At 40.0% G+C, this 27,161-nt stretch overlaps 1 protein-coding gene across 2 annotated transcripts in view; it reads right to left on the bottom strand.

Moving 5' to 3' along the window:
• PDK3 (pyruvate dehydrogenase kinase 3) overlaps positions 1–27,161 on the bottom strand; it is a 74,298-nt gene that overhangs the window by 13,013 nt on the left and 34,124 nt on the right. The window contains exons 6-11 of one of the 2 annotated variants that reach the window (XM_038587102.1): positions 16,970–17,047; positions 9,453–9,529; positions 8,025–8,126; positions 7,529–7,639; positions 3,792–3,905; positions 2,331–2,470 (exon numbers count right to left, since the gene is read on the bottom strand). In XM_038587102.1, the coding sequence (XP_038443030.1) occupies positions 2,331–2,470; positions 3,792–3,905; positions 7,529–7,639; positions 8,025–8,126; positions 9,453–9,529; positions 16,970–17,047 (622 nt within the window). The remainder of the gene's footprint in view (positions 1–2,330; positions 2,471–3,791; positions 3,906–7,528; positions 7,640–8,024; positions 8,127–9,452; positions 9,530–16,969; positions 17,048–27,161) is intronic. The other variant, XM_038587103.1, reaches the window with a different exon arrangement.

Genomic DNA, 27,161 nt, shown 5'->3' with positions numbered 1-27,161 from the left:
AAAGAGAAAGCCAGAAACTCATCTGTTACCATTTAAGGTGGATTTTAACTCAACCTCTTACCTTGAAAATTGGTCATTAAAGAGAAGATTTACATTCTTATCCTGCCTTGTCAGGATGAACTGTACTTCAAAAGTCACCTAAATAGGAGTGCCTGGGGGGCTCAGTAGGTTAAGCATCTGACTCTTGATTTTGGCTCAGATTATGATCTCAGGGTCCTGGGATGAAGCCGCACGTCTGGCTCCTCGCTCAGTGCAGAGTCTGCTTGGGATTCTCTCTCTCTCTCTACCCTTCCCCCACTTACACTCTCTCTAAAATAAATAACATCTTAAAAAAAAAAAAGGAACCTAAATGGCCTGCATTGATGAGGAAGAACTCTGCAGGAGAATGTCAGCTGTCAAAGGAGTGATATTAAAAACAACTCATCTTAAAAGAAATAGCTTATTTTATAAACATTAATAAAATGATTGATTGAGGCTACATTATGGACTGGTGTTAAAAACTATTAGGTGATGTTGCACTATGCTGAAATAATACTACACAGATTGCTTTTTTTTTTTTAAAAAAAAGATTTATTTATTTATTTATTTATTTGAGAGAAAGAGAGAGTGCACACATGAGTTGGGGAGGGGCAGAGAGAGAGGGAGAATCCTCGAGCAGACTCCCTGCTGCGCACAGGGCCCACCGTGGGGCTCAATCCCAGGACCCTGAGATCATGACCTGAGCTGAAATCAAGAGTCCGATGCTTAACCGACTGAGCCCCCCAGGCACCCCAGATTACTTTCTAGGTGAGAAGGGGAAAACAACTATACCACAGAGGGACCAGTCAACGTTTTAAACATCGCCAATCTTAACATTACTAAAGGTGGATCAGTCAGATATCATGAGTCTCACAGTGTGATTCTGAAATAGTGCTCATGAGGTACTCTAGCAAAAAATGCTCCATGGAATCTTCAGATGAACTTGCAGTTTATAGGAAATACGGAGAGTGGCGGAAAAGCTAACTGACATGTCAGAGAAGAAACCAAACCAATCAAGGTGGGATACTTTTGCGGGACAACTGGAATGGTCTCTCAGCAACAACAACAACAAAACTGTTCTAGATTAAAAGCAATTTGGAATCTACTCAAATTTGTCATACAAGTCAGGAACTAATGGATCCAGGTTAGGGCAATTCAGGGAAATTTTCAAGATGGAAATTTACTGACATGGAAAGGTAGAAAAGATTAAATGAAATAAAACCAGGTTGTAAAACAGTGTAAATAAGTAGATCTTATCCGGGGGAAAGTACATGTGTATACAAATAGCAGAGCATCTGGAAGTACATACACTAAGTGGTAAGAGCAGTAATGTCTAGGTTGTGGGAATATAGTGGCTTCTGTTTCCTTTTTTTGCTTACTTACATTTTCTAATTCTTTATAATGCACATATACTGCCATTCTGTTAATAAAAGGTTATTTTAAATAAACAGAGCCGTTACTGTTGCTAATAGAGTTGGAGCCTAATAGTTGTGAAAAGAAAAAATAATTGGAAACCGAAGATTGTTGCTCTTATTACCATAAAGCAGTGAAACCTGTTATTTTGTGATTGTTTCTGTTTCTTCTTTTTTCATTTTTATTATGGTAAACCATACATCAAAACTGCTATCCAGTAAGATGGTTAGAAATGTTGTTTTTCAGTGTACGGCTCAGCAGCATTAAGTATATTCACAGTACTGTGCAACCACTCATCACCATCCATCTCCAGAACTTTTTCATCATCCCAACGGAAACTCTACACCCGTTAAACACTAACTCCTCATTCCCCCTGCCCTTGGCAACCACCATTTCACCTTCTGTCTCTATGAAATTGATTTTGCTAGGCACCTCACCAAGTGGAATCACATAGTACATGTCCTTTCCCGTTGTATGGATAAACCAGTTTGTTTATCTTGACCGATAATTCTAACTCCTTTATTTTTTTTTTGATTCAACCCCCCACAGACTTTCTCTAAACATTCTCCTGTCAATCTCTATAGGTGACGACAAATAGCAAAGTTTACTTTTGAAATAAAATCTATGGCAGTATAAACCTTGCTCACTGCTGTTAATAGCTCCACAGGGTAAGGACTCCTAGAACATCAGCACCTCTACTGGCAGGGCTACTCTGGCTACCCAGTCCTTGCTGTCCCTTCTGGCTGGAGCAAAAAAAGCAGCTCCCACCTTTCTTTAGAGATCACTTTCCTTTTCCAGTGGGAAAAAGACCACAAAGACTTGGCTAAACGTATCATCTCGCTGGTACATTCTAGGGAAAAATCAGACATTTTACAGCAAAAGGCAAAGTGGAAAGTTACTGTTTCGCCTTGTATTTTGAAGCGTCCCTAGGTTCTCTGCTGGGATTGCTCCAGTCATCAGCTTCCGGTGTGGTCTTGTAATGACGCCAGGCAGACTTATTGAAAACTGGAAGTCTCTCAAATGATTCACTTGAAAGTGCCTAGGAAAAAAACAAAAATATACACCGAAGATCCATGGTGTCATTTTGCTCACATGAAATACTAACCCAAATTTGACTATTTAAAATGTTAGAAATCTTAATACATATTTTTGGAATTATATTAAAATTATATTTTCACAGTTTACTTAGACCGGCCAAGATGAAATTAAAGCTCTTTTAAAGGAATAAAACATTCACTCAACCCCCCCCCCAAAAAAAACCCCCAAAAACATTCACTCATTAAAAACCAGTACTAAAGCACATAGAGTAACCAGAAGAAAAAGCATTTAATTCAGTTAATACTGCTTTGAGGTACTGCATCATCTTGACTATATGGTCTTAGGCCAAGCACTACTGGTCAATTGCTCTGCCAGAGTGCTCATACAGAAATAAAGCTTCATACATACTAAGTTTATAAACATAAGCCCATAAAGTGATGTCAAATATCACATCATTTAGATGCATGGGCATCTAAGATAAACACTTCAAATAACTGGCTAATAGGATACCACATCCCATACAACATGTAACATATTATGCAGCTGTTAAAAAGAATGACCAGATCTATATGAATGGCTATAGCAATATCTCCAAGATATACAGGAAAGCTTTAAAAAAAAGGCAAAATGCTGAAATCATTGTGTGGGAAAAAAATTTTTCCCCCGTATATTTATCAACGTACAACCAACTCCAGGAGGCTCCATGAGAAACTGGTACCACAGTAGCCTCTGGGCAAGAGAACCGGGTGGCACAGAGACAGTGGTGGGAAAGGCTTAGTTTTCCCTTTTGCAGCTTCTCAATTTTGTACTACATGCCTGTATGATCTACTCAAAAAATACTCCAAATTCTCCAGAGTTTAGAAATAAATAAAAAGTCTGATGCTACCAAGGAATGAGAAAACCTGCATTATGGAAGCTTTGTTATTAGATCAGCCTTTTTATATCACCGTATTATGATTATTGCATTCTTGGAACTCTGGGAAAGCCAGCAAGTTTTAAAGTAAAAGACTAAAACATTTTAGTTTATAAAAAGCTGTCTCCTTTTAGATTAGTCCTTTCAATGGTTATGGTTATGCAATTTAAAAGAAATCACAAGAAAGAATCATGGCTTTAAAAATCAGTATTTCGGTTCTTGCATCTCCGCGTTTCACAATTTGCTATATCTGAGCATAAAATCAAGGGCAGGACATACCCTGGTTTTCCCATAAAACTGAAGTAAATCTGAACTGAAGAGATGATGCAGTGCTATTCTCCATTAATTATTAGAACTTAAAGCTTTAAAAAGTAAAGATGCCTTCATATAACTACAGGTACTACAGTACCTTCAAATAAATGACTGCGTCAGTACCGACTCCTTCCATGGAATAGAGTTTTAGATCTCCTTGGAAATATCTAGCATACAGACGAGAAATTGGCAAGCCATATCCAAATCCAGCCTATAGAGAAAAGAAAATTAATACAGTGAGACAGGCACAAATGCTAACATGTTTGGTATGAGGACTACTCAAGAGTAAAAGAAATTCTTTCTTTTAAAAGCTTATTTAGGAGGAGGGCGGGGGGGTGAATGGGTGACGGGCACTGAGGGGGGCACTTGACGGGATGAGCACTGGGTGTTATTCTGTATGTTGGTAAATTGAACACCAATAAAAAATAAATTTATTATAAAAAAATAAATAAAAGCTCATTTATTTTAGAGAGTGAGAGTGAGGGAGAGCACGAGTGAGAGAAGGGGAGAATCCTTGAGCAGACTCCCCACTGAATGGGGAGCCCAGTGCAGAGCTTAATCCTAGAACCCTAAGATCATGACCTGGGCCGAAATCAAGAGCCAGACGCTCAACCAACTGAGCCACCCAGGCACCCCAATTAAAATAAATTCTTAACTCAAGTTTAAAGGAAATAAACTATTGATCCAACCTTTACAATGATGTATATGCTCATTTATGGCAAACAATCTATTTTCACCCTGTAAAAACACTTCTCTTATGTTTGGAAAACATTAGAAATACTCCCAAGTTTTGACTAATGCTTTTTGAGCATTTCAAAACAAACTGTTAGCATTTTTTAAAAGATTTCACTTATTTATTTGACAGAGAGAGTGCAATTACGTACAGGGAGAGGGAGAGAGAGAAAGGGAGAAGCAGGCTTCCTGTGAGCAGGGAACCCGATGACGTGGGGCTTGATCCCTAGACCCTGGGATCATGATCTGAGCCAAAGGCAGGCTCTTAACCAACTGAGCCACCCAGGTGCCCCCAACTGTTAGCATTTTTTTAAAAAGATTTTATTTATTTATGAGAGAGAGAGAGAGAGAGAGAGAGAGAGAGAGGTGCAGAGACACAGGTGAAGGGAGAAGCAGGCTCCATGCCAGGAGCCTGACATGGGACTTGATCCCGGGTTTCCAGGATCACACCCCGGGCTGAAGGCAGCGCTAAACCACTGAGCCACCCGGGCTGCCCCTACTGTTAGCATTTTTTTTTTTTTTACTGTTAGCATTTTTAAAGTAAATCCCAAATCAAGTGGAATTTGAACTGGTAACAATACTAAATCACATCACTGAAGTTCCATTATCAGATTTTCTTGCCCTCTGAAGTGAAAATTAAATTGAGTAGCATAAGAGTTCAAATCTACCAGTACTGAGGCTAATACATGTACTGAGAAGAAAATCTCCTGAGAGTCTACCTCCTAAGGTTCTGGGAATGCTAACATATTTTGATATATGGTAGATCACGTATGTTTAGAGACAAAAAAAAATTTACAGTACCTTCCTATATCTTTGTTATAGAACGCTGAATGTAATAGGTTGTTGAAAAAAAGAAAAGGTCTCAGATAGTGACAGGAACAATAAGGATTGAGACTAATTTCAATAACTCTGGAGTGGAAATAACTCAGTAGTGTAAGCTTTGGCCCCTCTGATGAAATCCACTGAAAAAGTGAATGAGGGAAGCAGTGGGGTGATGCACTCGTAGAGCAGTGCTTGCACGGGCTTTAGGCTCAAAGAGACCTAAGTAGAAATCCACTCTGAGCAGTTTACTCGACCTCTCTGAGACTGTTTTGTCATCTGAAGATAGAAGAAAAAGCTCCCCTCAGAGCGCTATGAGGATTAAATAATGTAAGTGTCAAGTCTTGACACAGCGCCTAAGACCTAGTAAAAGTAAGTAAGTGGAAGCTATTAGGGCTACTACAGAGCAGCAATTTTCCCAGGTTACATGGATTTCTATCATTTTCAAACATCTTTCCTAGATACCTTTCTTAAGGCAGGTCCTAACTCAAAGAGTTGGGTATGATGGAGCGCCCTGTCACTGTGGCAGATTATGGCTGGTAGTGAGGGCAAAATAGCCATAATGCTGAATGGTGTCACCACAGCAAAGAAACCAGAATACTACAGGGAGAGGCCAAGGAAATCTGCCTCCTACATTCCCGCAAGGCCCGGAGCCCGTCCTCAGGCCTACTGTAAGGGAAGAGCCCAGAACGCCTGAGCTCAACAGTTGTGGGTGTGAGGAGACAGGTAAGCCCTGAGAACAAAGAAGAGGGGTCTCTAACTTGGATTTGGTGAGGTTCACCCAAGTGTGTCAAAGGATGTCAAAGGATCCAACAGGAGTTGAGTAGGAGGACATTTCCAAAAAAGAAATACATGTGTCAAAAAAAAAAAAAAAAAGAAATACATGTGTCAAGGCAGAGAGCTAGAACATAGGAAGGTGTCTGCTGAGAAAACTATTTTCTAGGAGTATATATCCATGTGCTCACTTTAAAGCTCAAGACAGTCTATAACCGGGACGGATGCCAGAGGAAGCCTTTCTTCAGAAGGAGAGGCCATATTATACATGGGAAAGAATGCTGATGTGGCCAGTGCCAGCTGTGCCATAATGAACGCGATGACCTTGGGCAAGGCGCTAGCCTGATTTTCTCATCTATGAAATGGGATGTTGGATACCTAATATTTTAAGGTCTTACGTCAATTCAGTTTCATTTTAAAAAACTATGACAGAACAGCTGTCCTCAGGATGCTATTTTGAGACCTGGAATAGAGAAGATCCATGTTCCTTTTAAACAACTACGGAAGGCTCCAGATTTGCTTGTAGTGTGTTTCTTTTTCTTTTGACATTTAAGTAGGTACCAGAGCCTGGTGAAGGCAATGCCTTTCAGAATTGATCTTTCATGAATTTTCTCGACTCCTATAAAAATGACTTTCTCTCCGTTTTCAACACGCTGAGTTAACAAACTCCGTCTCGAATAAATGATGCATAGTGTTGGATTTTATTCATACAAATAAAATATAATCTTATGTGCTTATCGGTCAGGTAGGACTTGAAAATGAAACTTAATTTGTACCCTCAACCATTTTTGCAGACTGATAGATATGTTGCTGTGTTTAATGACAAAGGGTTCAATTGTTGTTTGTCAATTAGAAACACTCAGCAGGGGAACAAAGTGTGGCCCTAGCAGGATCTAAATGCTGCCATGGTAACCTGAGGCTTTTCTCACTGCCTAACAGGGCTGAGACAGAAAGGGCGCTGAAAATGCATACGCCACCTATATGTTCCCTGCTTACGTTGTTTACTATAAAAATATTTAATGTGTTCATAATTTAACATTCTAATTATATAAACAGATGTGGTGGGGGAAGTTCAAAGGCCCTGGGTGATTTGGGTCTCCAAAGCACGCAGCGCCCAAGCGCCCAGGACCATGCGGCAGCCGCAGCCGAACACGCTCTGCGGCTCCTCTGCTCAGCCGCTATTCACCTTCCACCCGCTCCAAGGGTAGCACCAGGCGGGGAATGGTGCTCCCGCAGCAGTCTTAACCGAAAGGAAATGCTTTTTTCTCTATATTAAGAAGTAAGGTACTCAGCTCTGAGTGTTTCTTAGACACAACTGGAAAAGAAATCTAAGTCTAAAGGATTCACAAAGACGGTAGCAGTGTGATAAAAAATACCCCTCCTCCAAATCATGCAGGAAACATTCGAATTCAAAGAGGCTGGTGTTAGGAGCCAGGGAGAAAGCCTGCTCCGTTAGAGTCCCTCCTCTTGTTAACAGTCCTTCCTTAAGCGGCACTTTAAGATGCTTACCAGAGGGGCAGCTCTTGTAGGCTCCAGGCTAGGTCTAGGAGCAGTTGAATACATGTAGTTAAAAAGGCGGTCTATTTTTCGAAGTGGCACACCACCACCCAGGTCACTTATCTGTAATGTACAAAAGGTTTTTTTTTTTTTTTTTGAAGTCCATCTCTTACTACAAGGCAAGAAGTTCATTAACGTATATACCAGGCAACACTAAAATGTACAAGGGCTTGGAACCCCCAGTGAAATATGGTTCCACCGTGAACAAGCTAAAATAAAACAAAGGAGGCAGGAAATGCAATGGGATTGACAGGCTTGGGCTCAGGTCTTATTCAGCTCCCGGAAAATTGGGGTTCTAATAAGTTTAAATGAGATAAGAAGCTACAGATCTAACATGGTACATAGAAATAAGACACTCAGTGTCTGTTTTCTTCTCTTAGATTCCTCAATGTCTGGGTATTATTAAAATAACTAATGAAGCACATGTGCAAATAAAGCAGTCAGTTACCTTAATAGACAAGTCTTCTTTACCCAGAGTAACAAGGGTTTTAACAGCTGGGTAGCCCTCTTTTCTATCTTCGTATAGTTCAACTGTTGCTCTCATTGAGTTCTGAAATAATAAGGCCCTTTTCTTTAGCATGCTGCTGAGTCACAAACCGCAATTTAAAAAAAAAAAAAAGGAACTAGTACAGGATTACTTATTACACAACAATGCTTTTGTGGAGCAAATATTAGTTGGATTTATATACCACTTTTTTTCCTCTAAAAAACTTAGCTAAATGTGTGTTTGGATCAAGGAAAAATTGCCCGATGCTTTATTTTGATTTCATCTAGTTTTATTCCCATCATCCATCATACTAAGTATTTTTTTTCTTTCTTTTTTCTTTTTGTTTTTGCTTTAGGGTATTTAGGTTATTCAACTCTTAACCAAGAGGAATGTTTTTATCACATGTAACGAGGCTGCAGAGGCTCATTGATGCACTTTAAATCCTATTTATCAGTCTGCATTTACAGAGCACCTTTCCTCTAAAGAAGGCGGAAAACCTGAGAGTATTCATGCTTCCCACAAAAATTAATCATTTGGCTGGAAAAAAAAAAACCATGTAGAAGCAATGTCGGTTAAAAAGAAATTTTGAAAAAGCCACAGCTGTTGAAGAGAAAGTTCACAATTGAATGCCCATCTCAACCTTCAAGTGTTACATCAGTAACATTATAATTTTGGGAAGCAAATCAGCATAACTGATTTCTCAGGTGTTCAATTTAGGGTTTTACACATCGGAAGAAATGAAATTTTAGTTTAAACATCTTGTGCCTATAATACTGCTCTTATAAATGCCATGAGCTGCTGATTAACAAAAGCAACAGCTAAGCTGTAAAGAGTCTAAAGAGGTTTTGTTCTTTTTTTTTGGTTGGGGAAGGGGGGCTTTTTTTTTGGTCCAGCCTTTGCCTATCTTTCCCCTCTGCATCCATCAGATCTTCTGAACGGACTCAAATATGTAAAAGGGTTATGGTATCTCTCAGTACTAAAACAACTGCTAATGCACTAACATGGTTAATGTTCAGAAACATAAATATGCAAAAACATTTATTTATTTTGATCTGGCTACCATCAATAAAGCCTTTGCCAGGTTTGGAAACTAAAAGCATCTCTAATCTCATAACTGAAGGAAAAACAGTATGGATTTTACATAAAATCTCTAAAGTACAATTAAGCTTCAAAATCAATATGTACTAATATTCATGAAAACCATACTGTACACAGCAATTTTTCATCTCACAGTGTACAAATTATAAAACCCACAGGGTATCAGAAATAGAATTTTTAAAATGGTTATGCAAAAACCTTTTTCTTATGCTAATCTAATGAATCCATTATGCCCTGAATCAAAGTAATTTAAAATGAAGACTTCTTTCCATGTTTTTAAATTCCACTTACCTTGAACAACTCAAATAGCATGTGAAACAGATGTGAGGGCACATAAACTACCTGAATAGGTTTGTCTGGAGCTTTGGCTGAAAACAGACACAAAAACCATCAATGAATAAGGACCGAAACTATAGGAAAGTCAAGAATGTTGCTGGCATTCTATTTTCCAAGTACATAAAAAAGAACTCTACGTGAAAGGCTAATTTAGGTGTCCACCTCTAAAGGCAAGGCTGAGCAAAAGCATATGCTTGTAAGTCCAACAGAACTGGGGAGAAATCCGGCTCCTTCACTTACCAGCCCTGTGACCTTGGGCAGGTTATTCAATCTCTCTGAACCTTAGTTGATCAACACTGGAATATTATCACGCATGTCATAATATCCTGAGCATTATATAAGTCATCTAGACATTGATCAGTTTTTTTCAAATTTGAGGACACCCTCCTCCCGATGAGGGGGAATGTGAAGCCATAGAGGAAAGGGAGCGTATTTTCTTGGCACACTAGACTAAGGAGCAATATTAATTTCTGTTCAATTTCAACAAGCAAGACATATTACAGAGCAGAATCTAAGGTTCATATAACTTTTCTACTACTAGCTAGCAGATAGGCCTCCCCCTGCCACCCACAGAGATCCACATTCCTTGCATCAGGGATCTTTGGAGGAAAATATGAGAAACACTGAATCTCATGTCAGGCACTGAGTACAGTGTGGGCTACAGGGTAGATGGTGGAAGATTTGGTCCTTCCTCTTCCTCATGACCCAAAATCACTTAAAAGACTGAAACTATGCGAACGTTCTCAAGTAGAACACAGACACAGTGGCCCATGTTATCACTTCAACCTAACTACTTCCTCTAATAAGTAACCGGGATATAAAGTACAGCAAACATTTGTTAGGTTCTTAGCAGTTGATTGAAAGCTTGCATGCATTATCCAAGTGAACCCTCAGGACACCACAGTGTGGCTCATAGGGAAGGTGGCATTATTATGGGCAAGGGCATGGGCAGTGCCAAGGCTCTGTGACTTGCCTACTGAAACAGAAGAGGCCTGAAACTGGTCAGCTGAACCAAGAGCTTCTGACTCTGAATCTTGAACTCCTTGATCATGAGTTACTTTTGAAATTATTAAGTAAAATCAATCAATGAATGAAATAAAAAAAAAGTGAAAGTCTTACCATTTCCCATCTCATTCTCCAGTCTATACCCAGAGGCAGCCACTTGCTACTATTTCTGCTTTAGTCTTTTGGTTGATAGTATTTCCATTCTGGTCTGTAATCCTAATGAATTCTTTTGTACTTTGTCTATACGTTCTTTTTTAAAAAGTTGAAAATGGAGGGGCACCTGGGTGGCTCAGTCAGTTAAGCATCTGCCTTTGGCTCAGGTCATGGCCCCAGGGTCCCCACGTGAGGTTCTATGCTCATCGGAAGTCCGCTTGTCCCTCTGTCCCTCCCCCCAACTTGTATGCACTCTTTCTCAAATCAATAAATAAAATATTTTTTTTTTAAAAAAGCTGAAAATTGATAGTGCTGGGTACATCACAACTAGGTAAATACAGATCACTGCAGAGCAGCCACGATGGTGTAGAACATTTCCTTTCCTGTGATTCCAATGACATGTCTCCGGTGTCACATGAGGAAGAATGCTCTCAGCCTTAAAATGAAATGGATTCTCTTAACCTTCCAACAATTCTTCAAAATCATGCTACTGAATATTTGGACCATGTCCCTCTTACAGTTGTGTTTCCTGAAGCTTCTAACTACACTTCCTCTTGGGTAACTGGACAAGAAAACATGCTTTCCTTAGCACATCACTAAGATCTTTCAGCTTCCTAGTCTAGCGCACGGCATTCATTTCATTCTTTAAGATTTTCCAAATTAGAATTGAATGCCTTCCAAACATGCTGCAGAGTCATCATCTTCAAACTGTTTTTGATTGAAGTTCTAGTACGTTCTTCCCTATTTCTTATATACATATTATATACACTACCATCAAGTCAGTCAAGTAGCCTACCTCAGAAAGGTACACTTGGGAAATATATTTCTCAATCCTTATACCTCTGACTCACTTGAAGGTTTGGCTTGGTACAACACTCTATATTCAAAATAATTTTTTCTCAGAATTTAGAATGGGGGTGAGGGGTGGTCTTTTGGCCATAGCAGTGCAGCTGCTAAGTTTAATGCTAATGAGGTTTTCATCAAGTGCTGGTTGTCACCTGAGATCTGACACCTTGGTTGTAATATTCGTGTTGAATAATGAGGAACTAGATTAATCATTTGAGGTAGCTGGTATTTGTTTCCCCTGGGGCCCTCAACTAAAGGAGAGGGCTGACTTGGACCCCTGCGTACCTGCTCGAGACTTCTCAAGTGCCTTCAGGATAGGCAGACAGTGAGCTGGCTTCTGACCAGAGGGCTCCCCAAATTGTCAATGAAGAGGGCTTTACATTGGACTATAAACAGGTACGTGAACAGCCCCACCTTTCCAAAGTTATTCTTGAACAAAGTTCTCTGATTTTAATTTTTGCCCCAGGGAAAATGCTTGTGACTGGACTGTAGGCAGAGTATGGCTGGAGCTCAGCACTCCCCTTCACCCCTTTCTGCTCTGCCTTAGACCAGCTTTCAACTGGCCCCTACCTTTTGGCTTCCCTTTCCAGTGCTTTGCACCTACTGGCTCTGTTCCCAGGGTCGCTCCATCTTTGCTGTAGCCTCTCCTTTGTGGCTTCTTCTGCTCAGGCAGGTAATCAGCGGACTTCCACCTGTTTGCCCTCTGGCAGGAGGCAGGACCAGTGGTCTACCAATGACTGCCTCTGGTTTCACGGCTGTTTTTCGGCTGTTTTTCTTTGCATTTCTCTATTGTCATTTAAACGGAGCCCCGAGAACAAGTTGAACACTCAGGCTATCTTGTACCAAAAGGCACTATTAACCAAATAAACAGGCTTTTGAATGCAACCTTTTCAGTCCAAATATTTTTCCAAATCAAATCTTTGATAATTTTCTTCTTTTCAGTTGAATCAACATTCTCTAGGAGTCATCTGTAGGCTTGTTCAATTACTTGTACTTTTCTTTGGGAACATTATAGGTTAGGTGTCTCTCCTTCCTTTGAAAACCAAGTCCAGTGCTTTTGTCCATGACTCTTAAGGTAATCCTGGGTCCAAACGCTTTTATGTTGTGCAACCTTAATAGATGTTTGTTAACTTTCTAAACTAAGACACAAATGCAATATGAATTTTCCACTGAAGGGTACATTTTTAAAAGTACATGGAAAAAAATGGCCCAGGTTTTTCATGCTCAAGAATCAAGAAATAATCAAGTCTCTATTTTACAGAATCATTATTCCAAATACCATTAGCCAGAACAACATTTAATAGGTACCAAAAGAACTCCGCATAGGATACAAAGAATTTTATTTTCAGATAGTTCTCCTTATAATAATGAAAAACTAGAGGTTAAGCAGAAAAGAAATGCATGTAAGAGAAAAGGTAGCTGGGCACTTAGAGATGATTCATCAAGTCCCAAAGTCAATGGATAAGGCTGACAGAAACAGTCCACACACTGTGTTATGTGGTCCCAAGTCATACTGGGATTAAGTTCTGATTCTGGCATTTAATCGACACATTGATAGGTATTTAAAACATCTGGGCCTCAGTGTTCCATATCTGAAATTGGCACAGTACATACCTCACTGGGTTAATATAAGGATTAAATGAGATAATTGTGGTTAATATAAGGATTAAATGAGATAATTGTGGTACACAGTACATACCTCACTGGGTTAATATAAGGATTAAATGAGATAATTGTAAATTGTGTTTACACAGAGCCTGCCACAACATAAGTAGTCAATAAATGCTGGCTGGTGTCATGACTAAAAAAATAACTTTAGCAGAGCTATCAGCAATGGCTTTTCAACTATTGTAGAGAAGCCCTGACTGGAAATACCCACAAAAGTATCCAATATGGGGAAACTAGAAATCAAAGATCCCAGGAGAGATACAGACCCTTTTCTGTGAACCTTCTTTTTTTTTAAAGAGATTTTATTTATTTATTTTAGAGATAGAGCAAGAGAGAGCAGGCAGTAGGAGGAGCAGAGGGAGAGGGAGAAGAATTCCTGCTGAGCCCGGAGCCCAAGGCGGGGCTTGATCCCAGAACCCTGAGATCATGACCTGAGCCGAAATCCACGGTCAGTCGCTTAACCAAGTGAGCCGCCCCCACCCGATGCCCCTGTGAACCAACCCTCTTATAACAAAGTATATAGAATATGACTTGAAGTCTTCATGTTGCCCACCAAACCCAAAGCTTAAACAAACCTCTTGACAGGAATGACTAATCTACAAATGGTGAAGAAATGCAAGCAGTGACTGTAAATCTTATCCTTCCCAAGTCAACCCTGACTTCTTTCTAGTAGCCGCCCTTTTAAAAATAGCCTGTTTGTGTCTGGTGCTGTATTTGAGGCCCTGGAAACAGTATCCTTTTATCACCACACAAGGTGACCTTACAGACAAGGAAGCTGTTCTTCATGTTCCCCACACCTGGCTAGCTACAGAGCTCAGGTCTTTCCTCTGAGCCATGCTGCCTCCCCACAAAGATCCAAAACAGATAAGAAAAGAGGTTTCTTTGCTTAATGTTTTGGCAAGTGATTTCTCAAGAGAATCAGAAAGCTAAAACGAGAACCAGTGTGACGAAATAGATGCTTGTCTCTGGAGAAACCAACGTGGGCTGCCACAGGTGGCAAGGTGGGAAAATCTGAAACCTGATGTGATAAACAAACATCTGTTATTTTTAATGTTCCTGTTAAGTGTTATCAAATGGATAATACAGAAAGTTTATTACAGCTGGCTCCCAGCACCCAGAATTCTAGTGACGACTGGTAAATACTCCTGGTGTTCTCCATGGAGTATGTGCTCCATAATTCTATTTACTACTTTTTCAGGGGTCTACAATGGGAAAGAAAAAAAAAAAACCCAGAGATGCAGAACAAAAGATGGTATGTCAAACTAATGGAACAATTCTCAGGAAGCAACACATGTTCTTTCGGGTCAGTGGCAGCCTCAGTGCTCCGAAGTGCAGAGCAGAGAGGGCAGTGCTACTACTAACTACCGTTCAAGGCACCTGTGGTGTAACGGAGGCAACATGAAAGATGCTTGGCTAGTTCACATGAGCTCTGAAAAGGAATCCATGGGCGTCTGGATCTGATGGATTTCCGTCCAGGAAACCCGAGAGCGCCGACATGCTGTGGCAAACACCCGCTCTCTCTGAAGTGACATCTACTTACGGGTGTTCTAGACCAACCTCTGACCTGCATCTCTCACACGGAACTCGCTGGAGCTGAAGCACAGCCCTTAACCACGCCCACCGAGAGCTCTGACATTCAGGAAGTCACAAAGACAAATCATAAACACGCTACCCAAGCCAACAGGAAACTAGAGGCTGCCTATAACTACCGGCATTCATTTATCTCAGTGATGGGGACTTCAAAAATCATGCGAGACGGTGCCAGAAATACTCGTTCATCTCTTCTCCTGGTGAGGTGCGCTGCCCAGCGTGATAGCTTCACTCAGAAGATATGTGTGACACAGCTGGCATCCGGGAATCGGCGACAGCAGGCTCACTGCTCTGGCCTTGAGCATGACTCAGGCGGCCATTCACGCAAAAGAGCAATTGGCTACTACGGACGAACTGAAGTTCCGTGTTTTGACAAAGAGAAGTCTGCATGCTGAGGTCAGGCCTCACCCAGCCGTATGAAGAAGAAGAGAGAATACTTCTACTCAGGAATACTCAAGCCAAGTCCATTTGGTTCTGGCAGTGTATTGATTCAAAATATGGGCACAGCTCTTCTCCCAAGAACCCAACAGACTTTGAAAGCAGCTTTGATTGCATACTTTCTAGTGCAATGTCAGGGCAACTGTCCTACAAGAGCCTCGAATCTTTTCACGTGTTGATCTCATTATAAGCAAAATACATTTTTGGTGTGTTTTTGAGAGGGAATTTGATTTATCTTTAATTGTCAATGCCCATACCCTAGGTAAGATTCAGTCATTCCACTTCTAGGGACCCAACCTACAGAAATGCTTACACATGTTCACAAATTCTCCCCCACTCCAGACACAGACACACCATTCAGTGCTCATTATAGAGAATATGGGAAAATTAGAAATCCCCAGGATCTGTTTGATGGTAAATGACTAAATAATGGCAATCTACAACTGTGGATAATCTCTAAATGATATTAATACATGCAAAGATCTTCAAGGCGAAGTGAAAAGCACCAGTGATAGAATATGTATAGTTTCAACTCCATTTACATAAAAAAAACAAGCTCTGTACAGCCCTGAGAGAGTAAGGGGACTTTCACTTCTTACTCTGTTTTGTACTGTTTGTATTTTTCCAACGAACATGTCTCTCTTGTAACTTACAATAACGTTAATGTGCAAATAAATATAGAATCATATAACTAATATAACAATTAGCTATAACCCTATAATCCAGAATGCTGTTGTGTGCATTTTGGTGCTATAAATCCTTCAAAATAATTTCCATTGAACTTGTACCACTACAAACTTTTATAGCCTGTGTTTAAAACACTCAACTTTCTCCATACATTCCATATTCTTTTGAAGCATTATTTTGAATGGCTGCTTAGTATTCTATCTTATGGACATACAATTTATTTAAATAATCTTCTATTGTGGAGAACTTTGGTTGGTTTCTAATTTTCCTGTATAAGAAAGCCACTGTGATGGTTATTCTTGTACATACATCTGTGTACACCTTTTTTTATTTATTCATGAGAGACACACAGAGAGAGGCAGAGACACAGGCAGAGGGAAAAGTAGGCTCCCTCTGGGGAGCCCAATGTGGGACTCAATCCCAGGACCCCAACATCACACCCGGAGCCACAGGCAGATGCTCAACCACTGGGCCACCCAGGTGCCCCATCTTTATTTTCTTGTAATAAATGTTCTGAGGTTTAATTTACTGGATCAAAGAATATGACCATTACTGCATTTAATTTACTGGGCCAAGAGAAAGGACATCACTAGCATTTTTTGAAAGGCTGTACTAATTTAAATTTATATGAGAAATGTGTAAATGTTCTTGAAAGAGTATTTTTCTGGGCACCAATTCAAAGCATTACAACATTAGAGCACTGTCATTTTGAAAGACAAAAATGGTATTTCTTTACTTTTGTTTGTACTTCTCTGATTAAACACATTTCTGTATGTTTATTGACTACTTGCCATTTGTTATTTTGAGAACTGTTTGTGCACTTTCTACTCTGATGACTTCTGTTCCAAGAATTCTGAGTTTGCACTAGATTTTTGAAATTTTTTTGAAATAGATTACATACTCCTGTACAAAAACTCCTTACAAAAATATACCTAAGTGACTAGAGAGATAGAAAGTCTTTAAAAAGATATGAAAGGGTAAAAAAAAGCAGCATAATTTGAAGATCTCACTGAAATATAGTTCAGGTATCATCAGATTTTTAGTCAAATTCCTTGTATTTAAGATCAAAAGTATTTTTCTTTTACCATTGAATTCTTCAACTTCCAGCTCTGGAGCAACCAGGTAATACTGCTCACACAGCATCTTGGCAGTTTCATAGGCATCTGCAAAGAAAGAAAAAAGTTTAGCTTTAGACATAAGCAGACAGATAAAATAAATAAAACCAGGACAGTTACTAAGCTGATGGACTTAGAATTAACTATTGCTTTTTAAAAAATAGTCTTTTTTGGCTATAATAAAATCATTATGACTAAACCAAAATCTCTCCACCTTTAAAGTTTTAATGACCACTACAATATCAAAATACCACACTAATGACACTATGGCCAGTTCTATACTAAGCATACATTTGTTTAGCTTTTAAATATTCCTAAAAGGCATTTTCCATGAAAATCTATAAACCCAAGACCGTACTTTCGAACACAATGCAATCTGGCTAAATTGCAGCTAAAAGATATTTGTAGCTAACAATATTATTGACTATATTCCCTATGCTGTAGTATTTATCTCTGTGACTTAATTATTTTATAATTGGGAGGTTGTATCTCTTGATCTCCACCAACTTCGTCCCTCCTCTACCTGCCCCTCTGACAACCACCAGTTTGTTCCTGTATTTAAGAGTCTGTTTAAGATTTCCTATTTAAGTGAAATCAGATGTTATTTGTATTTCTCTGTTTGACTTATTTCACTTAGCATAATACCCCCTAGGACCATCCATGTTGCTTTGAATGGCAAGACTTCGTTCTTTTTTAAGGCTGAGTAATATCCATAATATATATACATACCATTCCTTCTTTACCCATTCATCTATCAATGGACACTTGGGTTGCTTCCATATCATGGCCATTGTAAATGATGCTGCAATAAATGTAGGGGTGCATGTATCTTCCAATCATTGTCTTTGTTCTCCTGATTCCTTTGGGTAAATACCCAGAGGTAGAATTACTGGATCATATGGTACTCCTATTTTTAGTTTTTTGAGGACCTTCTATACTGTTTTCCAAGTGGCTGGACCAAATACACTCCCCTAAAGAGTGCATAAGGGTTCCCTTTTCTCCACATCTGCACCAACACTTGTTATTTCTTGTCATTTTGATACTAGTGATTCTGACTGGTGTGAGGTGATATTTCTTTGTGGGTATGATTTGCATGGTGACAGATGGTGACTACATTTATTATGGTGAATACTGAGTAATGTATAGAATTACTATGTTGAATTACTATGTTGTAATGCCAAAAAAGTAACATTGTACATCAACTATACTTCAATATTAAAAAAATATTTCATTAAAAACTTATGACATTCTAGAAAAGGCAAAACCGTAGCGGCAGTAAAGAGATCAGTGGTGGGCAGCCCCGGTGGCGCAGCGGTTTAGCGCCGCCTGCAGCCCGGGGTGTGATCCTGCAGACCCGGGATCGAATCCCACATCGGGCTCCCTGCATGAAGCCCGCTTCTCCCTCTGCCTATGTCTGTGCCCCTCTCTCTCTGTGTCTCTCATGAATAAGTAAATAAAACCTTTTTAAAAAAAGAGAGATAAGTGGTTTCCAGGGTTTCAGGGGGAGATAAGAGTGACAGGGATGAATAGATAGAGCATGGGGCATTTTTAGGGCAGTGAAACTACTCTATAGGATACTGCAATGGTGGATACATGTCATTATGTACTTGTTAAAGCCAGGAGAACTGTACAACACAAAGAGCGAGCCTTAATGTAATCTAGAGACTTTAGTTAATAATAGTATATCAATGTTGGGGTGCCTGGGTGGCGCAGTTGGTTAAGTGGCAAACTCTTGGTTTTGGCTTGGGTCATGATCTCAAGGTCATGAAATCAAGTCTCGCATCAGGCTCCACTCAGCTGGGAGTCAGCGTGAGATTCTCTCTCCCTCTCCCTCTGCCCCTCCCATTCCTGCTCCATCTCTAAAATAAATAAATAAATCTTTAAAAATAGTAATATATCAATGTCGGTTCTTCAACTGAAATAAAAAGAATTTTTGAATATATTTTTTAAAATAATAATGCTCAATATCTTAAGATTTGCCAATTATTTGTAATGAAATAGCAGTAAGTATTTGCTGAATGAACTGGTTTCCATGAGCCACACACTCATGGACACTACCATAGCTTAAAAATATCCTTTAAGTTAGTTGAAGGTAATAGGTTGGGGCTGATATTTATCCAAGTCTGAGGAGCAACAGTTTGCTTTTACAAGGAAAAGAAGACATAGGGTAAGAAGATCAGGGCTATTAAAGAAATAGCTGGAAGAGAAATCAGGCAGTTCCATTCCAAAAGACACGGAACATTCAGAAAGCAAGTGCATTATTACCGACTGCATGGGTGCCTTTTCTATTGAACTGTAAGCAATCTGCGATCAGGGTTTGTGTCTTACACTGGGTTTGTAACTTGTATAGAACCTAGTATATACCTATTAGATGGTCAATACATATTCCTTCCTTGGATAAATGTTAAACTTTTTGATAACTTATTTTTAAAACAGCCTGAGACATAATTCTTGTATCCATACAAGTCACCCATTTCAAGTGTGCACACAATTCAGTGGTTTTTAGCACAGATGCACAGTGTGCATCCATCACCACTATCAACTTCACATCAAAAAAAAAAAAAAAACAAAACAAAACAAAAAAAAACTTCACATCATCATTACCAGGGAAAGAAACTCTGTGACCACTGGTAATTGTTCCCTGCACCCGCCCCAGCCCTAGGCAACCATGGCTCTGCTTTCTCTCTCTAGATTTGCTATTCTGGACACTTTATATAAGTGGATCACACAAAACGTGGCCTTCTGGGTCTGGCTTCTTTGACTTAGCAGAATGTCGTCAAGGGTCATCCGCATGGCAACATATGTCAGTACTTCATTCCTCCTTACAGCTGAATAGTATTACACTGCACACATACACATTTTGTTTATCCATTCATCTGTTGAGGGACATTTGGATTGTTCCCACTTTATGGCTATTACGAATAATGCTGCTATGAACACTGATGTCTAAGTTTTATTGGTGAACATGTTTTCATTTCCCTTGGATATATACCTAGGAGAGGAAAATTGCTTGATCGTAAGGTATCACAATGTCTCAACATTTGAGGAATAGCCGAATCTTTTCCAAAGCGAGGTGGTTTTTTTTTTTTTTAAGTTCCATCTTCACAGTTTCTAAAGATCAGATATTCAGATTACTTTAAAATGCTTCACAGGGGATCCCTGGATGGCGCAGCAGTTTGGCGCCTGCCTTTGGCCCAGGGCGCGATCCTGGAGACCCGGGATCGAATCCCACATCGGGCTCCCGGTGCATGGAGCCTGCTTCTCCCTCTGCCTGTGTCTCTGCCTCTCTCTCTCTCTGTGACTATCATAAATAAATAAATAAATACCTTAAAAAAAATTAAAATGCTTCACAGGTGCATTTGCAATGTTTTCAACTGGACACCAGCTCTTTGGAGACAGGGTTGTACTTTTTTTAATATCCCCCCCCCATCAATATTGTACGTAGAGCAGATACTGGTTTAAGATTCAAGAGGACAGAAGAAAGAGGGGGAAAGTAACCCCTATAGAATTTAAATACACTAAAATGTGACACTGTCAACCTAAAATAAAAGATTCAGGTATGTTCAGACTATAAATTTTGGTTCATTTACCTCATACTGTTACCTAATTTAAATTTTACATAATATTTGACCCCAGAGTAAAAGTTCTGATTATTTTATTAGACTTTTAGAATTAAACCAATACAAAGAATCACAGAGACATTAGAAGAACTATGACAAGATGAAGTAACAAGGGATGCACAAGGGAAATGTTATTAAGAGGGGAAAAATATTTTTCAAAACAGAGTTGATCAGTGTGAAAACAGACATTTAAGTAGGATTGATTTTTAAACTCTAATAAAAGAAAATGAACATTTAGAATTATACTAAATTTACAAGGCTTTTCCTAAAGTAGAAGAAACCTCATCAAATAGCTGCAAAATAGTTTTATAAAAAGACAGGAAATCAGGACCCACTCTTTGCCTTGGCTACACCACTAAACAATGCTACATCTCCACCTAGTGACACGATAGCACAAAGCCGACGAGAACCTCCAAGGCCACTTTCCTTCAGCCAACAAATAATGAAATCTAAAAATGGTGCTTTGTTAATCACACACAAAGCCGACATGCCCCCACAAAACAACTCCCCCGAGTATATAACATCTTTAAAGACGTTTAAACATCATTCTTCCATTCACTATAAAAGGAAAAGAACCCAGTTCCGCTAAATGGGCGAGTTCCTCATGGCATTAGCTTGGCCAGGAGCATGGGATTATAAGACCATTATACAGTGAAGGTATTACATAAATATAACATATGCAAGATGAGAGTCCAGAAAGCAGCAGCCAACCTAAAACACAAAGACCTAAAATCACATGTGAATAAGAATTTTTACACCATACTACTAATTATAGCATATAGATGCTGTAATTAAGAACTGCATTATGGGGGCGCTCAGCTGGCTCAGTCAGTAGAGCACTGGCTGGCTAGAGCCAACATTGGAGCACTGTTAAATGCAATAATCCTTCTGCCCCCGAGAAGGTTCTCAAGATGTAGTCAGTTATACTGATGACAGATCTTTTTCGTCAGACTGGGAACTGAGGCCTAGAGTGTTTTCCAAACCTGGCAGGATGTAGAATTCATCACCAAGTTTTAAAAAAGTGGATAGATTATAAAATGAGCCCCTGGAGATTATGATGCGGTAGATCTGTACTGGGGCCTGGGAATCCATATTTTAAAGACCTTAGGGGCACCTGGGTGGTTAAGTTGGTTAAGCATCTGACTCTTGGTTTCCGTTCAGTTGTGATCTCAGGGTCGTGAGATTGAGCCCTGGGTTCTGTCCTCAGTGCAGAGTCTGCTAAGATTCTCTCTCTCGGGTGCCTGGGTGGCTCAGTCGGTTCAGCATCTGCCTTTGCCTCAGGTCATGATCCTAGGGTCCTGGGATGGAGCCTCAAATAGGGCTCCCTGCTCAGTGGGGAGCCTGCTTCTCCCTCTTCTTCTGTGCTTTCTCTCTCTCAAATAAAGAAATAAATAAATAAAATCTTTTTTTTAAAAAAAGGATTCATTCTCTCCCTTTCCCTGCACACACTCTCTAAAATGAATAAATAAATCTTTTAAAAAAAAACTTAGCAAGTAATTCTGAAGAGAAGCTAGATTTGGAGCCCACTTGCTGGAAAGCCAAGGATAGGTCTGTCACTGTCTCTCCCAGGACATGAGTGATCATGGGGTTTTGGGGTAGATGACAGCACACGTACACTCAAGTTTTGTTTTAGCACTAGATCTTCTCCTACTCTCCAAATAATTTCTGTTTAAGTTAACATAAAAATGACAAAGCTTTAAAACAACATAACCAAAATTCAACTATTGGCTTATTTATTCATTTCCTTTATTCTAGAGTAAAATACAAGTTCCACTTATAGTAAGATTTCAGATAACACTTCCTTTTCTAAATTAGAAACCAAAATTTTGAAATATGATAATTTATCAAATCATTTTTATCTGCAATATATTTGGGCCAGTATTTACCACCAATCTTTAAAAGCAAGGATCAGGAAAGGACTATAATTGTCGCTGAACATAGTGTTGTTATTTTCAAAATCTGTTTTCAAGGAAAATAATGATCATAAAGTAAAACTGTGGGTGTGGCACATATATACTTCCCCAGGCTACTCAAACTGTAAACACATAAGCCTGAATATATTTTATTTAAAAGGGCAGGGTGAAGGTTCACACAGCAAGTAGCTCAACAGATTCAACTTAGCCAGGAATTAGGTTTTTTTTAAAAGATTATTTATTATTTCTTTATCTGAGAGAGAAAGAGAGACACTGAGGGGTAGGAGGGGAGGCAGAGGAAGAGGAAAAGAACCACAAGCAGATTCCCTGCTAAGCGTGGAGCCCAATGCAGGGCTTGGTTCTAGGACCCTGAAATTACAACCTGAGCTGAAATCAAGAGTCAGATGCTCAATCAACTGAGCCAAAAAAAAAACTGAGCCACCCAGGCACTCCCCAGGAATTAGTTGTTGGTTTTTTTTTCTTTAAAAAGCACACATGAATGTTTAATAGATTATGGAAGTTATTTTATCAGACTTTTTTACTACAAGATTTTCCTATTCAAAATTCACCAGGAAATTCTGTTATCAAATATTAGCCTCTATAGTGAATACACACAATCATTTGTTTACAAATATCTTATAAGGGGCTAGACAAGGATAAATTTGAGTGAGTGCTAAAAAAACAAACATGAAGGTGCCAAGGTCCCTAACTTGGGTCTAACAGGATATAAAAAAACTGTCAAGCTCAAGTTTAAAAAGCCACTGCCAGAAAAGGTAACAGATGACCACAAGGCATTACCAAGTCATCACAGATATGCAGCTTTAGAAATCCTTTTAAGGTACAAAGCAATTCTAGTAAGGTATGTTTATCATCCTTCTACCCAGAACCCATCAAGGGGGAACCAGAGTTTTGTTTTAGCACTAGATCTTCTCCTACTCTCCAAACCAGAGCCAACTAGACAAGTGGGGGCAGAACATCTAATATAGTACAACCAATCTTTAGGTTGATCAGAATCCTGAAACCTGTGGTCATGGGAAAAAAAGATGGGCTGAGCCAACTAAATTCATTTTTTGAGAATTTAGGATCGAGACACTCAGGGCAGAAGACAAAAAGGATACAGAGTTATCATGATCTAGAGGGCCTGGAGTGCCCACCATTGCCCTGAACGAGCTGCCCTAAAGTCGGGCAGCCTACAGACAAGAGAAAGATGGAGTGGCCATGACTTGGCAACCCCAGTTGTAAAGATACATAGAAAACAACCTTGTTTTCTGTATCCCAGCTCCAATGTCTATAGCTCCAACTGTGATGTGATTGCTGTCCTTGGATTACCATGGGACCTACTAGATTCTTTTAATACATCTGTTTCTTGTGCTAACATGAGTGGACCTCTGTACCTTGCAACCTGAAGAGCCCTAAATGAGAATACAAGACATTATTTCTGAACCAGCATAATGACATGCTCTCAGGATACCATTTGTATGCTATTATGCTAAGCAATAACAGCATGTAGGAACAACATAGGCAAGCTAACATCACTGTGAGAACTGACTTCTGTACCAAGTATTTAAGTTTGTACCTTTAAAATGATCTTACCACGGGATTTTCCATTTTATTTCCCGGTTTCTCACAAAGAAAGGAGAGAAAAGGGTCACAATGGAAGGTACCTCCCAGAGGATAATAGGAACAGCTTTACAACACTAATTCTAGCATTCACTACTATGAGTCTATAATTTGCAGATGTGTAAAGGTAGATATTAATGTGCTAAGTAAGCAGTGAGGAGGCAAGCTTCAGTGTTCTGCGCATTTAATTAGTGTTATACAAGATGCACCCCACTTTTACACATTTATACAACTGTCTGGTCAAAAATAAAAACACTGTCCCTACCCTTCTATGTCAAAGTGTTCTGTAGTCTGAAGAGATCTAAGTATGGCATCATCGCTGGTTCATTAAGGCTCCGTAAGGCTGTGAAACACACGTGTGTGTACGTAGACACACGTGCGTACACACAGGGCATGTGGGCTGGATGTGTGACTGTGCTTAACTCGTGCAGGACCTTCGCAGCCAAGAAAATCAACAGGAGAGCTGTCACTGAAACCCGGAACCCCTACTCCTTCCACATCAAGCTTCCAAAACCAAAATGAAAGGAAAAAAATATCTGAGATAGAGATACACCAAGTAAAGTAACTGAGAAATCTAGTAGGACTTGAGGAAGATAAAAAGCCCATGAAAACGTACCAACTACTCAACAAAGAGGAAGGGAGCAGTAAGACTTCACTGAGTCCAAAGATCCTGACACGCATTCCTTCCTCTCTGTGACAGCACGTGGGAGTATGGGGGTAACTATATGGTGTGAGCCCCTGAGACCTTCTGATCATTGCTCCTGGGGCATCTGGGGGTAGAGACTCTGGTGCCTTTTGGCCAGAAGGCACAGAAGAACCTGCAGGCCTTTTGACCACTAGTGCTCTCTGCCTTGTTCATTCTCTCAGTCTTACCTTGAGCCAGAAAGAGCCTCTGTTGGGTGTTCTGACACTCAGGGAATTGCCCAGAGGGAGTGAAACCGAGAGCTGTTGAAATGCGCTTTGGTTTACAGGGAGAAGAGACCTCCTGGCTTCCTGTGAGGGTGCCCAGCCCATCTGCCATGGTATGAAAGGGACCTGATTTAAGGCCAATACCACACTGAGGGATAAAGACTGTCCACACCTGGCTGGAAAACCCATTCGAGTAGTGTGATGGGCCTTAGTGCTGGAGGAGGTTAAACAGACAAAGGCTATGGATTCCGTAGACACAAAGAGTACTCAGACTATTTGCTGTTGCGTACTCATCTGTAAATGTGGTAGGAACTCAAATATATAAAACAACATTCTCAGCTAAGCCAGGAAAACAGGTGTTTTTATTCTTTTCTTTTCCTGCACCTTTTCTAAACTTTCTTCAATGAGCACTTTTGAGTACTTTGATAACATGGCATTAGTCCTCTCAACTGATCCAATGGGGAGCAGGAGTTGGATGACTGACAAAAATGCTGGATAAAGGGCAGCCTGGGTGGCTCAGTGGTTTAGCGCCACCTTCAGTCCAGGGCCTGATCCTGGAGACCCGGGATCAAGTCCCACGTCAGGCTCCCTGCATGGAGCCTGCTTCTCCCTCTGCCTCTCTCTATTTCATGAATAAATTAAAAATCTTTATTTTAAAAAATGCTGAATAAAGTAGGCAGCCCCGAAGTATGACTATTACTGTAAATGCTAACTTTTTTTTTTTTTTGTAAATGCTAACTTTAAATGCACGCTTGAATCTACAATGACGCCTCTGCCAACATTTTCAGACAAGGCCATAGCCTCTTCCTTCACTATGGATCGGTTTAGGGTTGTAGGTCATCTTTCCTAGATAAACAATGCCACATATATCTGTGAATTCCAATCCCTATTCCTTTAAAGAGTAATAAACTTAAAAATACTTGGGCAGCCCCAGTGGCTCGGTGGTTTAGCGCTGCCTTCAGCCCAGGGCCTGATCCTGGAGACCCAGGATTGAGTCCTGCGTCAAGTTCCCTGCATGGAGCCTCCTTTTCCCTCTGCCTCTGTCTCTGCCTCTCTCTCTCTGTATGTCTCTCATGAATAAATAAATAAATAAAATCTTTAAAAAAATCTAAAAAAAAAATACTTGTGAAACACTGTGAGCTCACATTCCTTCTGAGATTTTTTACTCAGGGCTGCCCCGGAACCTAAGAGTTATCTGTTTACTTTCACTTCCTTACACTTTTGAGAGACTCTTCTTTATCAAGTCTTTCCAAAGTATTCCACTGGATTTTAATGGATGTTAAGTCTCTTTTTTGTACTCAACTTTCTTCACTTTACATAATATTTAAACAGATTATGTAGTCACAGCAGGTGGAAAACTTATACCAATGGTTTGAGGATAAGTAAGTGGCCCTTAGTAAGCATCACTAGGTAAAAGCAGCACAAGAACATTCTAGAAAGTGTGCACAAGCATACTGAGCATGCTGTGGGTATCAGGAGGCACGATCTGTGAAGGGAATGAAGGATGGCAGAAAAGTCGATTGTGTGAATGTAGCCTGATGTGTTTATGCACTTTCAGAAACTGAAACCTTCTGCTGATTTCCTTAAGGGAAGAGGCTGTCAAAAAATGAACAACCTGTTCTGAAAGATACAGTTGGGGAGCACGGAGCACATGAGCCCTTCCTCTTTTGCACATGAGCGTGGGGTAGGAGTGTGTATACAAGCATGCGTATTAGGGTAAGTGCAATCTGAGCAGCAGAAGAGCATAGGGGGTGGTTTTCATAGGACCTAGCATCACCAGGAATCCAGGCTCTAACTTATGCCAACAGTGGCAGGAATGATTGCATGAGGACATTGTTTTAGCTTTATTTACAGTACGGTAGTGCTGCCCCTGGGTAAAGTGGAAACCGGCCAGAGAAAGAGCAGTCAGAGCTGTGAGTAGGCCCGGGGCGGGGGCACATGATCCGGTCAGTGGTCAGACTGAGACTCCGAAGGACCAGGAAATCAGGAGGCTGTGAGGTAGGCGGGAGGCATAAATTTTCACTTTCTGTCTTTCACAGATCAATGGAACTGCTTTGCACATCATCTTCAGCTAGTTTTCAGTACAAAACTTCCATTCCT

This window comes from Canis lupus, chromosome X (assembly GCF_011100685.1).
Source record: "Canis lupus familiaris isolate Mischka breed German Shepherd chromosome X, alternate assembly UU_Cfam_GSD_1.0, whole genome shotgun sequence".
In the NCBI taxonomy this organism is placed as follows: Eukaryota; Metazoa; Chordata; class Mammalia; order Carnivora; family Canidae; genus Canis; species Canis lupus.
This window is presented reverse-complemented; position numbering and strand designations above follow the sequence as displayed.